Source organism: Protopterus annectens, chromosome 14.part0 (genome assembly GCF_019279795.1).
Source record: "Protopterus annectens isolate FY-2018-M chromosome 14.part0, PAN1.0, whole genome shotgun sequence".
Classification (NCBI taxonomy): Eukaryota; Metazoa; Chordata; order Ceratodontiformes; family Protopteridae; genus Protopterus; species Protopterus annectens.
Window position 1 is genome coordinate 1,110,170,850 of NC_056748.1, and position 16,714 is coordinate 1,110,187,563.

The 16,714-nt window shown below is 40.2% G+C and overlaps 1 protein-coding gene across 1 annotated transcript in view; it reads left to right on the forward strand.

Annotated features, from left to right (window-relative positions):
- Nucleotides 1-16,714, forward strand: part of PALD1 (phosphatase domain containing paladin 1) — a gene marked incomplete in the record, with an annotated part of 1,459,376 nt that overhangs the window by 909,686 nt on the left and 532,976 nt on the right. Inside the window, 1 exon segment of the mRNA XM_044056896.1 lies at nucleotides 13,261-13,332. Within this exon segment, the coding sequence (XP_043912831.1) occupies nucleotides 13,261-13,332 (72 nt within the window).

A 16,714-nucleotide genomic window follows, 5' to 3' on the forward strand; every position in this document is an offset into this window, starting at 1 on the left:
ATTGGAGACGGGTTAATAAATTCAAAAAGGGAAAATAAAAGAATTAACCCTGAAATAAGTCAGGAAAAAAAGTTTTAAAAAAAAAGATAGGGGAGGAGGTTTCCCCAGGCTGGCCCCTGCAAAAGGGTCCCCCTAAAAACCAGAAAAAGGGCCTTTTATTTTTAAGGGTGAAGGGGTTATCCAAAAAGGGGGAGCCAAAACCCCCCTGGGAATTTTTATGTCATGTTGGTTAAGGGTTGGGGAAATTTGGTTTAAAAGGGTTGGGAATCAAAATGGAAAAGTTATTTTTAAAGGGGGAGACTTTTTAAAACCTGGTGGACTTCTTTGAGACAGTTACCAAGGCTATAGATGAGAGAAAGGGGGTACACACAGCCTACTTAGACCTCGCAAAGGCCTTCAACACCATTCTCCATTCTGGTATTATAGACAAGCTCATCAACCTGAACATAAACCCCTATGAAACAAGATGGGCTGACAATTGGCTCACAGAGAGAACCCACACGGCGAGAGTTGCGGGATCTATGTCTGACTCTAAACTGGTTACAAGTGGCGTTTCCCAGGGCTCAGTCCTAGGACCCCTCCTATTCGGCATATACTTCTCAGAGGTTCAGACAAGCACAGGAGGACTATGGCTGACTAAGTTCACAGACGACTGCAAACTAGGGGCTATAATTGACTCACCGGCTGACACAGACATCCTCCAAAAGGGTCTCACTGAGACAGATACGTGGTGTCAAAATCATGGCCTCAAGCCAAAAAGTGCATAGTTATTCCCTTTGGAAATAACAAAGTAACTACAAACTACCACATAGGTGGTAGTCCCCTAAATACCGAAAATGTAATAAGGGATCTGGGGACCCAAGTAGTTAGTAATATCTCCTTTGATCACATTGCCAGAGTGGTTAGAAAACCTTCTATGTGGCCCACCTAATCACAAAAGGGTTTGCATCCTGATCAAAAGTGGTCATTGTGCCCCATTTGGGATGTACCTTACAAGACACTTGCAACATCTGGAAAGACCACAGAAGTACCTCATGAAGAGGATCACTGGCCTCAAACAGATGCCCTATGAAGCTCGACTGAAGAAACTCAAGCTGTACTCTGTTACATACCGCCTGCTCAGAGGTGATCTCTGCCTGATGTACAAGGCCATGTCCAACCCAGAATTGATGGACATGCTCCACCTAAAGAAAACCTTATCCCCTCGAGCCACATGCTCTAGGAATATAAATCTCACCACAACAATAAATAGGACATGCTGGAGGGATCGATTCCTGTCCCAGAGACTTCCCATGCTTTGGAACAAGATTCCAATCTACATTAGGCAGAGCTCCTCACTAGCACTTTTCAAGAGAAACCTTGACGAGTGGATGAGAAGCAGAAAGTTTACCCCGGGGATCACTTCAGTGGCTTTGATGGACAGAGGCACAGGAACCTAATCTAAGGGGGCAGCGAAAGCCAACACATTCTGGCTAGGCTCATAAATGCCTTCGGGCAGATAGCCTAGTACCAACCTATGAACCTATAAATACATTGTAATGCCTTTTGGGAAACTGTCAACCAAAGTTAATTACTCCTTTGAAAAAACACCCATAAGAGCTGACCCTGTAGTAAGGAATTTGAAAACATATACAGACAGCAGTCTGTCCTTTAACCAACAGATACCTAAGACATAAAATCATTCTATGTGTTCCAACTTACAGGTTACGTTTTGGCATCCAGGTCCAGGGAAGTTGCAGTTCTGCTCTACTTGACCATTTTCAGACCTACCATTGAATACAGTGCCCCCTTTGAAATATATCCACCCAGACAATTGCAGCAGCTTGACTACCAACAAAGGTTTCTCACCAAGAGAATTCAGGCATGAATACCCTAACCTACCCTGTCAGTCTCCTACAGACTGCTGAGAGGGGACCTTTGCCTGGCTGGCATGGCTTCCTCAGAACCCAGCTCTGATATATGTATATATGGTATGTATGTATGTGTGTATATATATATATATATATATATATATATATATATATATATATATATATATCATAGGTTCATAGGTTGGTACTAGGCTATCAGCCCTAGGGCCTATACAAGCCTAGCCATAACAATTCCCTGGCTATTTCTTCTCACATTATTTACTTTCCTGGACCCCTGTCTAGCAGGGCGACTGACGTGATCCCTGGGGTGAATTTCCTTTCTCCCATCCAATCGTCAAGGTTCCTCTTGAAGAGGTAATCCCTGGTGAGTAAGGAAAAATGGGACCTTGAATGTAATAAATGTGATCATGTATTAAGCAAGTTAGGTAGGTAGAGTGCAATTGCACTTCCATTTATGGGAGAGGGTAGTAATGGAGCTAGGTTTTGAAGAATTCTAAGTTTTCAGAAATTCTTAGAGATGGAGGGAGAGCGTTCCATTTTTTGGCTAAGGAAAAGGATAGGAGTAATTGACCAGCGGGATGATTTGGTTTGTATGCAGAGATTAGATTCTGGTCGGCAGATCTTAGAGGTCTGTGTGGGGTGTATAAAGGTAAGATGTTTGCAAGTGCAGGACATTTAGTAGGTTTGAAAATAAGTTTGTGAGCTATGGAGTGTTGGAGGTAGTTGGGAAGTTCTAGCCATTGCAGCTGGTGAAGAGGTATACAGTGTTAAGTGGAGAGTTTGGATGTGGTTGCGAATTTTGAGATTTTGTTGTAGCAGGTTTCCAGTTTAGAAGAGATGGAGGAAGATAGATTGGTTAGTAGGGGAGCACCATAGATCAGTGAGGGTAGGAAGTAGGTTGAGGCAAGGGTCTGTTTAGTTGAAGGGGAGAGGAAGTGTGAGTTTCTGTACAGCATGCCAAGGTTCTGATGGGTTTTCTTAATATTTAGCTGAATATGGGTATCAAATTTTAGATGTTTGTCAATAGTAACCCCAAGAAGTTTGGCAAAAGTAACAATTTCTATAGTGGAGTTGGCATGGCTGATAATATTGATGTAGGTTTTTTCGAGAGGGAGAAATTTTGACGGGGTGAATAGTAGGATTTTTGATTTGTTGACATTTAGAGAGAGAGGATTTTTAAGCATCCAGTTCTCAGTAGTTGAGAGCAGTTTTAGTTTGGATTTCCAGAATTGTTTGGGATTAGTGGAATGAGTAGTCTGGAGTTTGATATAGTATGATTTTTTACCCTGTATAATATGTTTTTTGGCTAGGTTGCGAAGTTGTTTGTATTTAAGAAGGGTATTAGGGTGCTTATTGTGGTGATAGAGTTTCCAGGTCTTGTCCCTTTGTTGCATGAGTGTTTTGGTATCCTTAATAAGCCAGGGGGTGAAGTTGGTCTTTATATGTTTTGTTCTTAGAGGGGCTTGGGAGTTGAGGGTATCTAAGAAGGTAGAGTTGAAGAGCTCCAAAGCGTTATCTAGAGGAAGAGTATTTAGATTGTCCCAGTTGATTAGTTTGAGAGAATTGGAGAAAGTTGTGGTGTTTAAAGTTTGTGAGATTCTGAGTATGGATATATTGGTGTAGGTGAGGAGAGGAGGGAGTAGCTCTATGGATGAAGGCTGGAAAGTGATTACTAATGGAGTCTGGTAAGGTTCCATTGTGAGAGATGTTGTTTGGATGGGAGACGAGGATCCAGTCCAGTATGGAGCCTGGATGGTTATTTTTATTGGGTCTGGTTATGGAATTAGTAAGTTGAGAGAAATTAAATAGATTGATGGATATGGTGGGATTCTTGACAGTAATTTTGTTCCAGTCGATGTTTACATCTCCTAGGATGTGTGTCAGACTTGATATTGGTTGAGGCTCATTGAAGAATTTCCTCAACTGTGTTAATATTGTTTCCAGGGGGTATATAGAGGGCTGTGACACAAATGTTTTTATGGTTATTTAGTTTGAGAATTCCTATGACTAGTTCAGCATTGTTGAAGTGAGGAATTGAATTTTGGTAGGGGGTGATGGAGAGTAGGCTGGAGTAGATTAAGGCCACTCCTCCCCCCTTTTTTTTTTTTTTTTTGAAACCCAGGAGGTAGGATTTCTGAGTTAGACATATTGGGTTTTAGCCATGTCTCTGACACGGCTACTATGTCAGGTTGGATATGGTATAGCCAAGCGTGAAAGTGGGCTATTTTGTTTTTTAGACTCTGGGCATTGATGGTCAGGAGTTTGAGATATTTAGGGTTGGAAATATGGGTGGTAATAGGGGGAGTTGGGAGTGTTGGTGGTATCAGGTCCTGGGTTGGGGTGTATGTCACCTGCTAGGCATAGGCAGATGAAGGGGAATGAGATCAGGGGTTTGTGTTTAACTTTAGAGTTTAGTGGGAGGAATAGTAATGCTTTAGGAATATGATGTTTCATAGAGGTAGGTAGAAGTTTTATTTTGAAGCAGAGAAGTGGGTGTGGTTGAACTAGGGAGGGAGATATTGTGTGAAAGTGAGTTGTGGTAGAAAGATCGTTGCTGAGGGTGATGGTAGGGTGAAGAGGGGATAGGATTGATTGGGGTAGTTTGAGAGAGGAAAAAGAGGTAGCATATGGTATAGAGGAATTAGAAGTAGTCAGAGGGAGGGGGTGGGAAGGGTTTGAGAAGGCATGCTGTGGTGTAGGTTTAAATGAATAGATGGGAGGAGGGTATTTGAGGAAGTAGTCGGATGTAGGGTAGGTATGAGAGTGTAAGAGGGAGGAGTTTAGAAGTGAGTGATGTGCCTTGATGTTTGGATGGGGGAGTGGGAGAGACAATATAGGATGATAGGAGGGGAGGGGTTAGTGAGGAGATGTGTGTGGATTGCTAGAGATGAAGGGGAGGAGTTGAATAGTTACAATAAGTGTAGGAGCACTGGGGGTGGATGGGAATTGGGGGTGTAGGGTAGGGGAGCGGAGTGAGCTCGTAGGGTGATTGGAGAGGGTAGACACAGGGAAGGAAGGCATCAGGGCTGTGTGAAAAACAGTCAGTCTGGTGAAGGTAAGTACAGATGAAGGTAAACATGGTGGTGCAAGGGATGCTTGAGGTACTGTTTTAAGTGAGAGGAGTAGAGAGATTTCAGAGGTAGGTAGGACTGTTTCTAAGCAGTTAGAGAGATAAATTACTATTGTATATTATAGTGTGTGAAAAGGAGTGAGGGAAGAGAGGTTATAGGTGGATAGAGACTGCCATCTAGTGGGCAAATCCTGTAATTGTGGGGAGAAGAACCACTATAGGAGTAAGAAAGGTATAAGGGAGCAAGATGGCTCTGATGTAGGAAAAAGGAGGGTAGGATGAGGCAAGTATGGGGGGGGATTCACAGGAAGAAGGGTATGGCTGCTGGATATTCTGGCTGGGATCCTTTACTAGCACCAGGCAAGTGGTAGAGCAATTTCACATACAAATTACAGGAGGTGTAGCAGCATGTAACATACTTTATTTAATCCCTTTAATTTCACTTCTGAGAGAAGGTAGGACTGTCCCTGTTGGGAGTCAGGCAATCAGGGTGTGATGTGGTATCTTGTGAGTGGTCTTGGATGTCCAGGAGGGCTGGGTCAGTAGGCAAAACAAATTAGGTAGAGAAGGTTGAAGAGCTGGAGAAAATAGGGAGAGATTTATAAATTAAATAACAGTAAAATTATCAGAGGTATATAGGTTAAGCAGCAGCTGTGGGTAATGCACAATTAACAGGTTAAGCAGCAGAGAACAAATGTAAAACTAAGCACAAACGCTTCAAGTACAAATCCCTACAAAAATAGGTACACTAATCCCTACAAAATAGGCATAATTATCAATGTCAGTGTTTCAGTTTCATTTACACAAATTCAGTAACAGGTTAAGTAGAACCATGTAATTCCTACTCGAGATAGCGTATTCAGCAGTTACACTTTAACTCACAGACATGTAGTGAATCAGAAACACATTCGCATTTGCTGGCTAAGGTCCATTTCATAAATGGGAATTTCTAGGCAGTAAGATGCACATTGTTTTGATCTACCAAAGGCAGGGAGCCATTTAAAGTCGCCAATTAAGGGTTCAAAAGGGGGGGGCACAGATCGGTCTATACAAGCAACAATTATAAAGTATGTCTGTTAATTTACCCAGTGCAGAGTATGCAATGGAAATGTGTTTCCGATAACCACAGACTAAAAGGTGTATTTGTGTTTAGGTGAGAAGCATCAGCACTACCAGTGTATGGGTATATTCTTAGATTAAATTAATCCATTTGGAGTTTGACTGAATGCATTCCCAAGTGCTGTAAGGTCTAAAAAGGAGTACATACACTTGTTACTCGCTAAAGCAGCTGATTATCGAGAGAGCAACAATTGTAGGTGCATTCATGGCTTGGACAAATTAGTTGGAGTTGGAATGGATACATCCATGTGAATTGTAAGGTCATATAAGATCAGTTCGCTCATTACACGCTGATGCAGGTGCAGAGCAAGGAGCAATGGTAGAGATCAACACTGTTGCTTGTTAGTTCGGCTGTACCACGTGGAGGTGGTTAGCGGCAAGGAAATAAACCAGATACGGGTTTACTCAGTTTTCTGGTTAAAACATACAGAGCTGCACTACTGGTGCATAATACTGCAGTTTGGGTGAATCGGAGGGATACTTAGTAGTGATATAAAAGCATGAGCTGCGTTTGTTTGGAAATGTTTTCAATACATTTTCATTGTAGTTGCCCATAGCAGCAATTGAATTTTGCCAAAAGAGTATCATTTCCTCTGAAAGTACATGCTCATCTCCCTCTAGGTGGCTGTGATGATACATAGAGAGACAGTTATCTTTTTCTACATGTGGGGAAACTAACTCACAAGGTATTAGCACTTGTAGGCAGTGATGCAGGAACAAAACCAAATTGTGGCATTTGGTATATTTTGACCAAACTTTTCCCACCACAGGCACTAGTGTAAAATTTAATAAATGCTAGAGACTGTGCTTTAGAGTTCCATGTGCTGTATTTATATTGTGAATTAAAAGCACAAAATTCGTATCACTTAAAATAGCCTCACTAACAAGAACTCAGCACTGTTTCATATCACTTAAAATTAAGTTTATTCTCTCCCAAGAACTCAACAGGCTTTGGAGGCAGTGGAGATCAAGCTAACCAGTCTTCTGCTATGTCCATTATGTTTAGTATTGCAGGAGTAAAATCACAGGATTTCTTAAATTCTTTTAGCATATCCGTAGCTTTTGTCTGAACAATATTTACTGAGAGTCTATGCTCCTGGCTTCCTTGCTTCTCTGCTTGAGATGCATGTCTCTAACTCTCTGTTTGTAGCTCCTCTTTCTATAAGAAGGGGCGTGGCTTCCTTCAAAAGCATGTATGTGATAATCTTCATGGCATGTCCTAGCACTGCCACTTAAATCCATCAGCAGTTGCTAGAGGGGTATAAATTTAACTGAAAATCAAATCAATGTCTCAAACTAATAAAACAGCCGGTGAATAAAAAAGCTAGAGTAACAAAAAATACACCAGCAGTACCACAGCAACCAGATTTAATAGTAAGCGCTTTCAAGGATCAACCTCTTCATCAGACCTTGAACAAAAAAATCATACAAAGGCTTAATAATATAATCAATTACCAACCAATAAGCATTTAAAAACACAGTGTCCAAAAATACATAGTGAATTGCATAAATTCTTATTAATTTCCTATTCAATACAAAAGCAAAAACAGTGTATCATGCCTAAAATGCTAATAAAATAATATAATCACAATTGATGCTTAATGTTGGTCTTTAAAAAGGGCTTAAGGGACACCTTATTATTTAAACCCGGAGGTTTATAAATTAAAATCTGTTGTAGATTAGAAAGAGACTTACATTCATATGTCTGACATTGCCTGAAAGATAGGACTAAGCCAGTTAACAGGAACACACTGAGCTCTAGAGACTATGAAAAACTTCCTTTCATGTCACAGAACAGGTCTACAGTGGTCCTTTAGAAGGCAGCACAGGAGCTTTACTAGAGAAGTAAGTTCCGGAATGGGTTTATATTCCTAAAATCCTATCAAGCCTCAGGACTAAACATCTCATACTCATCTGAAGCATCCCAGAAATAAGAAAGCTTCACCTCGGTAAGACTTAAGGAATGAACTCAAATAAGTCCATTCACAGACTATAACCTGCCTGACCTGAGAGCATGCATTTGTTTTTGCATTTACTATTCGAAACCGGTATGATCATTTAATTTGATGCATGTAGGTTTATATGTTGGTTTGCCTTTTGGTTCCTTATTTATTTCCCATTTCATGTTTACTTACAGTAGATCTGATGAAACCACATACAGCAGATGAAACAACATACAGCAGTGCTAACATTTTGCATTTCCCCTCCGCTCTTTTTCTCCCCTGCATTTCCAACCCTGGTAATCTTACTAACATTCAATATGACATTATAGCTTTTACAGCAACATGGTTGCAGCTCAACTGTTGAGACCTGCCTGTAGCTAGAAACAAATTCAGTTTTTTCTGGAATTAATGGATGCATGCTTCATAATGGTGTGCTTGTACTAAGGGATAGATCTGGGATTTAGTTATGTCAGTGGAATAGTGCATATGTCAGTACTGCATTCAGGCTACATACATTTGTGCAAAATTGTTTTTGTATTTGTACTTTTATTAATATTCTTTTGCACTAATCCTGAATGGTTCCATTTAATTCCATGACAAAGACGTTCCACAAATGTGAGCAGCCCTCTGATAATGCTAATGTCTCTGGAAACATTTTGTCAGCTTACTGTCATCAAATCTCCATTCTCCCATACAATCCCTCCCCTACCAAACATTATTCACTTTTTTCTACCACTCCATGCATGCCAACAAATATTAGATAATCATTTTCCTCTCCCATAGCTCCACACCACTGATTCTTTTCCCACAATACAGTAACGACCTCCATCAGCCATTCCAGTTGCTTATGCTAATGGTAGGTTAGCCTCTGGCCAATCACCTACTCTCTTTGGATCTGTTCCCCTCCCTCAGCATTCATGATTGATGCTTTGGTACTCTGAAATGAGTGTATAAATATAGTGCTTTTTGTATATGCAAAACAGATCTGATGAAGCCATGCAGTTTAGGTCTAGCAAATTCATCATTTATGAATAGCAATACTTTTCTTTCTAAGTAAAGAACCACTTCCATGTGTGGTCATTTGGATTTACTGAATTAAGCCTTGGTACTGGTAAGGATTTAAAATTTAAAAAATACTTAGGACTCACAAAGTTGTATTAGTAAGATTTTGATGAAAATAGCTGTATCTGTAATATAATTTATAGTCACACTTCACTTGGTCATCACTCCTTTAAATAATTCAAGTATACTGCTGTACGTGATGAGCTGAGGGCTGTTTGTGCGAAAGTTGTTGTGGACAACTTCTGGTTGGTTGACAAAAGTAAATGGTGAGGCTAGGAGTTTGAGAGTCATTTAGGGTTAGGATAAGATAAGGGGATAGATTTAGTGCAAGTGTGATTGCCTTACGGTTAGTGCAAGGGTTAAGTAAGTAAGGGGATACAGTTATTGTGTGTGCATGTGCTTGGTGCGTCTCCAAGCTGTCTTGTGTAGTGGTAGTGGTATGGAAAGGGCTTTTGTAAGGTAAGCTGCACATTAGGTTTAGGGGCAGGGTATTAGTTATCAGGTAATACTAAGGGTGAAACATGTGAGTGAAGCCATAATCCTAACATGCAGCTTACCTTATAAAAGCCATTTTCATAATCGTGTCACTATTCAGACAAATTTTAGCTGAATGTGTGGTAGGGTTATGGGTACTACACTGATAAAGGAAATTTTGCTCCTTTTTGATGCATCATGTGTCTTTATTTACTACCGTTAATATAATGAATGGTCAATTTGTCTTTGCTAAAATCTTTATGCTGCTCATTTAACATTTTGACCATTCACTGTATAATGATATATATTTATATATGTGTGTGTATGTGTATATTTTAAAATGTATACAGAAAAATAAAAAAACATTTTTTTTTTTGCTTTTTTCATGGAATATATCTCAGAATGATCATTGTTTATATAGTTCCTCTCGCACATTTTGCAGTCTGCTTTTGTCTGTCTTCATAAACAACGTAGACCTGTTCTCCTGTCATACATATACTAAAGCCTTCAGTTTTCACATGAAGCAAGAAGAAATATGGGGGTCATATTATTGTTGCACAAGATCATGTCAGAGATGTAAAGAAGTCATTCTGAGCAGGAAGGACAGAGGATGAAGGAGGGGACAGAGGCAGCAGATTGTAGGGAGTAACTGTTCCCTAGACCTCTGAATGTATATTTCTTCAAGTAAGTTGTGGATCTGTGGAGTGGAGTACTAAAACGGTAGTGTAAAGGGAATCCACAGAGATAGTGACAGCACAGGAAGGAAGGGACGAAAGAGAAGTAGTGTGTTAAATTATTTATATTGACAGACTGGATAAGCCTTAGTGGTGTCTCTTCCTGCCATCAAGCAAATGTAATGTGCTGGTTTTCATTTCCAGTTCTTGCATTTCTTGGCTTGTGTGACATGTTGACACAGATCAGTTATTTGTAATTAAGTGCCTGGAAGGAAAACAAAACTACATTGTTAGCTACAACGATGTCTAGATGTGTTATTAATGTCAACAAACATGAGGGGTTTTTGTTTTTTTTTTTGCTCAATACCTGTCTTTTAGAGCAGTAGATTGCTTATATTCAGTTTGAGAAAAGGGAAAAGGAAGCAGAGAAGAAATGCTACATTTACAAGTGGCTAGCTGTATGAGAAATCGGCGTCATCTGTGGACGTATGCACATATGGTATACAGACATATGGTCAATGACTGTTCGTCTGTGTGGACGTATGCACATATGGTCAATGACTGTTCGTCTGTGTGGACGTATGCACATATGGTATACAGACATATGGTCAATGACTGTTCCTCTGTGGATGTATGCACATATGGTATACAGACATATGGTCAATGACTGTTCGTCTGTGTGGACGTATGCACATATGGTATACAGACATATGGTCAATGACTGTTCCTCTGTGGATGTATGCACATGTGGTATACAGACATATGGTCAATGACTGTTCGTCTGTGTGGACGTATGCACATATGGTATACAGACATATGGTCAATGACTGTTCCTCTGTGGATGTATGCACATATGGTATACAGACATATGGTCAATGACTGTTCATCTGTGTGGACGTATGCACATATGGTATACAGACGTGGTCAATGACTGTTCGTCTGTGTGGATGTATGCACATATGGTATACAGACATGTGGTCAATGACTGTTCACTGTAATCTGAAGTCAGCCCACTATACAGACATTTCTGACTTTTGACATTATTAGTAAGTTTTGTAATAGCTGATTAATTAGAAGTAAGTTTAGAAGTAAGTTACCTAGGAGGTTATTTTAAAGTAAGAAATCAAACTCCTATTTTTTAATAATATTTTATATATATATATATATATATATATATATATATATATATATATATATATATAAAACGAGAAGACTGAGAAGACGACACTAAGCCTACGTTTACACGACTCCTCACATAACTGACAATTTGCCCAGGGAAAGGAGGCAGTCGGCCAGCATTTGGAGGTTTGCCCTTTTCTCAACTGTAGTGCGATCCGGTGTTGATACATTTAGTTAGGGAGGGTGTGGTTTTTGTGTGTGTTGGCTGACTGCCTCCTTTTCCTGGGTAATGTGAGGAGTCGTTTAAGTGAAAATTCGGTGTTGTCACATTGGTTATTTACACTTCTCGTTTTTGTTTATATGAACTAGGCCCATATATGGTTACCATCAGTCTCATGAAGCCAGCAAGGATAATTCATGTAAGATTGAGACAGAAGGGCCGAAACTCGCATTGCCAAAACTCCAAAAGAGCAAACCACCAGACTTTCCCCCTCTGCAGAACCAACGATAGTGTTTGTTCCAGTAAACAAAGCAGTAGAGACTTTTGCGATTCAGTATTTTTTACTCTTTTGGACTTTTCAGTAATGGGAGTTTTGGCCCATTTCTCTTGATGTTCAAGAAATCGATCATGTTGGCTTTGTGCAAGTGATACAAGTACTTGACTACAGAAAATCCTGACTGCACAAATTAGTGATCCACATAACACCATGATTAAAAAAGAGAGAAAACCTTATGTTGAACTAATATAATTTATGCAAAGGGGGGTGGGCTACCCTGCACCCACCACAATTTTTTATATGTTCTATTTCTATGATCACATTACAGTGGGGAAAGGGCATATTCCCAATCCCACTTTAGTCTGTCACCATACAAAAACAGACATTCTGATGTGCACAACTACAAACCCACACCAACTGCACAGTGCAACAATTACACCCTAACAATACACACAGTAAATCAGACACACAAAACCAGCATTCATTTAATACTGGAATTATAAAAGTGAATCAAGCAAGGGGAATTACCAGCATTACAAAAAAAAACTGCCTGTCCTGCTGATACTAATTATGTGATAAGTAAAACCTCCACATATCCATATAGACTTTGAAAACACTCCAAGACATGTACATAACCTAGACACACACACACACACACACACACACACACACACACACACACACACACAACAAGCCATACACATAATCTAGTTGCACACACCAAGCTGTTCACACAACCTAGTTGTATACATCAAGCTGTATATTTAACCTACTCGCAAACACCAAGCCATACATCTAACGTAGTTCCAAACACCAAGCTGTACAAGTAACATAGTCGCATACACAAAGCTGTACATGCAAGCTAATTGCACGTACCAAGCTATACACACAACCTAGTCGCACACACGCAGCACATACACTCACACACTTTATTCACACAGACATTTCCATTACAGAAACCACCATTCACACAAAATAAATGCATTCCTATAGCTATGTGTGAGCGTACAGTAGTCAATCGCTTTTGTTTGGATGATGATTGTTCAAGAATAATAGCTCAAGTTAATTACATGTGTTGCTATTCATCTCATGTAACAGGAAGATCTAACTGCTTGTTCGGTAGTATGTTTTGATTGCTTTAGGCTCACAGTTTACTGGAGAAACAGTAAGACAAACCTTTCACTACCTTTCAGTGCTCCGCTGAGGTGCAGGTGATCTCAAGGGTCTGAGTAATAAAATAAGAGGGGTATAAAGAGCACATTGCCTTTTAACACTGTATTTTGTGTTAGCCGTTTGTAACTTGCAACCCTTTGAACAGGTTTTCGAGCATTTCTGCATACAATTAAATGTTCAGTGCTTATTTGTTAGTTTTGTAGGGTTATTGTTTACACACATTTCTAACTTCCATCTTACTGCACTTTCTTACTTAAGGGTATTCCTGAAGTCAGCGATGATGAAATTGTCAGTGTACCTGATGCCAAATACACCAAGGGAGAATTCGAGGTACATATTTCTTTTATTTTCAGTTCGTCACTTTACTAGTTGTAAGGCTTGTTTGTGTCATAATTACTTGTGCACACTTGTCAGTGTAGTGTATAAGCACCGTTTGCAGATGTACTTTATATTAGTCAATGAACACTAAAATATGATATCTTTGAAAAGTCACTGCCTAAATATTTATAGTGGCAGTGCTCATCGCAGGAGGGAAATAAATTCACTGCTGTTTATGACGCATTTTCTGTCAGGTGCTCAAATAACAGCTAATCTTAGAAAATTTGAAGGTAAGGCTCAAGTACTTGCTGGCTAGTAGGCCTACAGGGCAGCTGTCAGATTTCTGTAAATTTATAGAAGTACTTTTTTCATTGTTTGGAAGTTTTCATCAGTCAGGCATCCCTGATTAGAAGTTAAGAACAATGTGCTGTATATCGCTTTATAACTCTGAATTGTTTGATGTCACCAACGAACAGAAAGCAACTGTATTTATAAATTGGATGTTAATTTCCTTTTACATTTCAAGGAACATAATATCCAAGGAGTGTGAGAAACAAACAGATTTCTAGCTTATGTATCTTGTAATCCTTCTTAAACTGCCCTTCAGCATTTGGTTCCTTCCAGATGTCCCCTTAATCTGTTAAACAAAAAGGTAATCAACTATTTTATGTTACGTGCATTACCTGCTCGATAGGCCTAAATCTAAAATGCGACATCAACAAAACCTGCTGGAGAGACAGGTTTGTCTCCTAGAGGCTACCCCATCTCTGGAATAGACTTCCCATACATGTCAAAAAGAGTACCTCACTGGCCCTCTTCAAACGCAGCCTTGATGAGTGGATGGGAAACCATAAATTTGTCCCAGGGGTTCTACCTTTGTCCCTCATTGACAGGGTGACAGGTGCTGACTGAGGATTCTTTTTTAGGGATAAACTCTTGGCTAGGCTTGCAAGGGCCCTAGGGTCATTAGCCTAGCTACCTCCTATGATCCAGATCCATGACTAGGTTATCTGGTACTCCCTCAACTCAAAAGCAGAGGACCAAAAAATAGAAAACAAAACACTATGCAACTATAGCAAACTGCTTGCTACAACTGTAGTAAGCAGCTTGCTTACTACAGTTAGTGCTGCCCATTGAATGCTTCACCTGTGACTGCAAATGTAGTATTGGTATTCATTTATGAGGTCACAGTATCCGTGTGACTTCATATGTTAGTGCTGGCACTGCACTTGCGCATCATCTGCATCTGCCTACCGTATCCCCCAGTAGCCTGCACAGGAAGCAGCTGCTGCTTCTCCCTGCCCTATTTATAGCTCTATATGTATCCCATTTATTTTTCTTTATTTATACTATAAAACGTGCCACAAAAGTGTCTCTAAAATTATAACATCCTCTTGCAAGCCACTGGTCTCATTAGATGAGTTAGAATCAGCAAGGTTTGATAATGGTGAATAAATATTATGCATCAGAATTAGCAATGTGTAGTAATGGTGCATAAATATTTGTTTTTCTTTTAGATTTGAAAAGTTGAACATAAGTTACAAAAGAGGATTATTTTATAATTGTTTGTCTAGTATTAGCCATTGTCTTGCGAGTTCTTTTGTGATGTGGAGGTTGTAAATGGGCTACTAGCATTATTGTGAAGAAGGGCTTTGAAGAACAAGTGTGCAGCATACAAAGAAAAACAGGCTGTAGTGTGCTCTCAACCTCCTTCCCTCAGTACCCTAATACCTTCCTGTAATGCTCCAAGCTTACATGTCTAAAAAGCTGAGTACTCCAACGGGTATGAGTCCGTAAGTAGTATTCCCATTCCTAATCTATGAGGAAGACATCCAGGCTGTCACCTGCAACAGTCACCACCCCTCCCAATCTGGTTATCTATCTGGAGTTACGGCAGTGCAGTTGGATAACATATCTCTGCACCAGCAAGCCAGAGTTTTGGGACTAGCAGAACCATGCACAGAAACACTAGTAACGGTCTTACTTCCTCTTGTTTCAGTGAGAAACAGAAATAAAGATGTTCTTCATGTTTCACTGTTGCAGTCATTACATTTGGGTTATCTGCTTGCAGGTAGCCCTCAGTCAGCCTGATTAACAAAGTCTTGGGTCCTGCATCAGTTGCTGTCCCTTCTTCCATGACATCAGGTCATTAGGGGTATAAAACATGCAGCCAATGCCATTACATCAGTCTTTCTTGCTGTGCGGCGCCCAAAGCAGACACCGTTTGCAAGTGCTGGTTGGCAGACTCCTGAAATTTTTGTTTTCAAGTTTCAGATCCGAAGTCTTCAACTAAAGCTAAGTACCCTGTTGGGGGAACTTTTTCTTTCTCCTTACCGATTTCAGTAAAAGGTAATAATTGCATTACTTGTAGAAAGCAAATACCTTATACAGATTTTCATTCGTACTGTATTCCTTGCCTAGGCCCTGACCACGACATACCTTGCTGTTGGTTTTGTGCTTTATTTAATCAGCGCACTATCCGTCGTCTGTATATTTTCGCCTCAAAATATTTCGGTTCTTGGTTTAATTATCCAGAAATGTCATTGGTTAGCCATCCAACTACTACAATTCCGAAAAAAACGCAAAGATAAAGACAGAAACAAGCCGCCGAGGTCCAAAACTGTCGACGACACTTCTCCTAAGCCAGTTCGCCCGTACTCTGTGAGGTGCTTTTGCAGCCCCTGATACCCGCTACTTTGATTTGCAGTCCTCTACTGAGACCCAGTATGCCATGAGATGCTTCAACTATGGAACCCGTGGATGTCTCTACCTTGGATGGGTCCGGAGACACTGCGCAGGCACCGGCTTCTGAGGGTGTATTCAGGTCTACAGACTTGCATATTAAACAGACGCCTACTTCTTTACTTAGGCCTAAATCTCAATCCATGCCTAAAAAAACAATGCCCAAGCCACATGCTCAGGCCTGTATGCCTAAAAAAACAAACTAGAATGGCTGAAGATCTAATAACTCTAATCAGGGGTAGGCAACCCCCCCCTTCTAAGAGGGCTAGGACTGAAATTGATTATGAATCTTCTGATCAGGATTCTGTTTTTTCTGATTCTTCTGATGATGTGGATTTGCTCTTATCTACCTATGAAGATTCTGATGCAGAGGACTCCATTCCCTCTGCTTCCCCTCCTGAGGATTTTTCTTTTGGGGAAACCTTACGATACTCTAAGGGAGCATTTCCACTGGGAAAGCTAGGATTTTTATGATTCAAAAAAGAGGCTTAGGGATTTCTTTCTCCTACCTCAGCATGGGCCTTTAGCTATTCCTCCTGTACTAGACATTGTTATTGATACTTTTTCGGAATCTAGTTTGGCCCCTGATTCCCTGCCTCCTGCTCCCAGAAAACCTGACCGATACTACAAGGTCCCTGAGTCCCACAAGTTC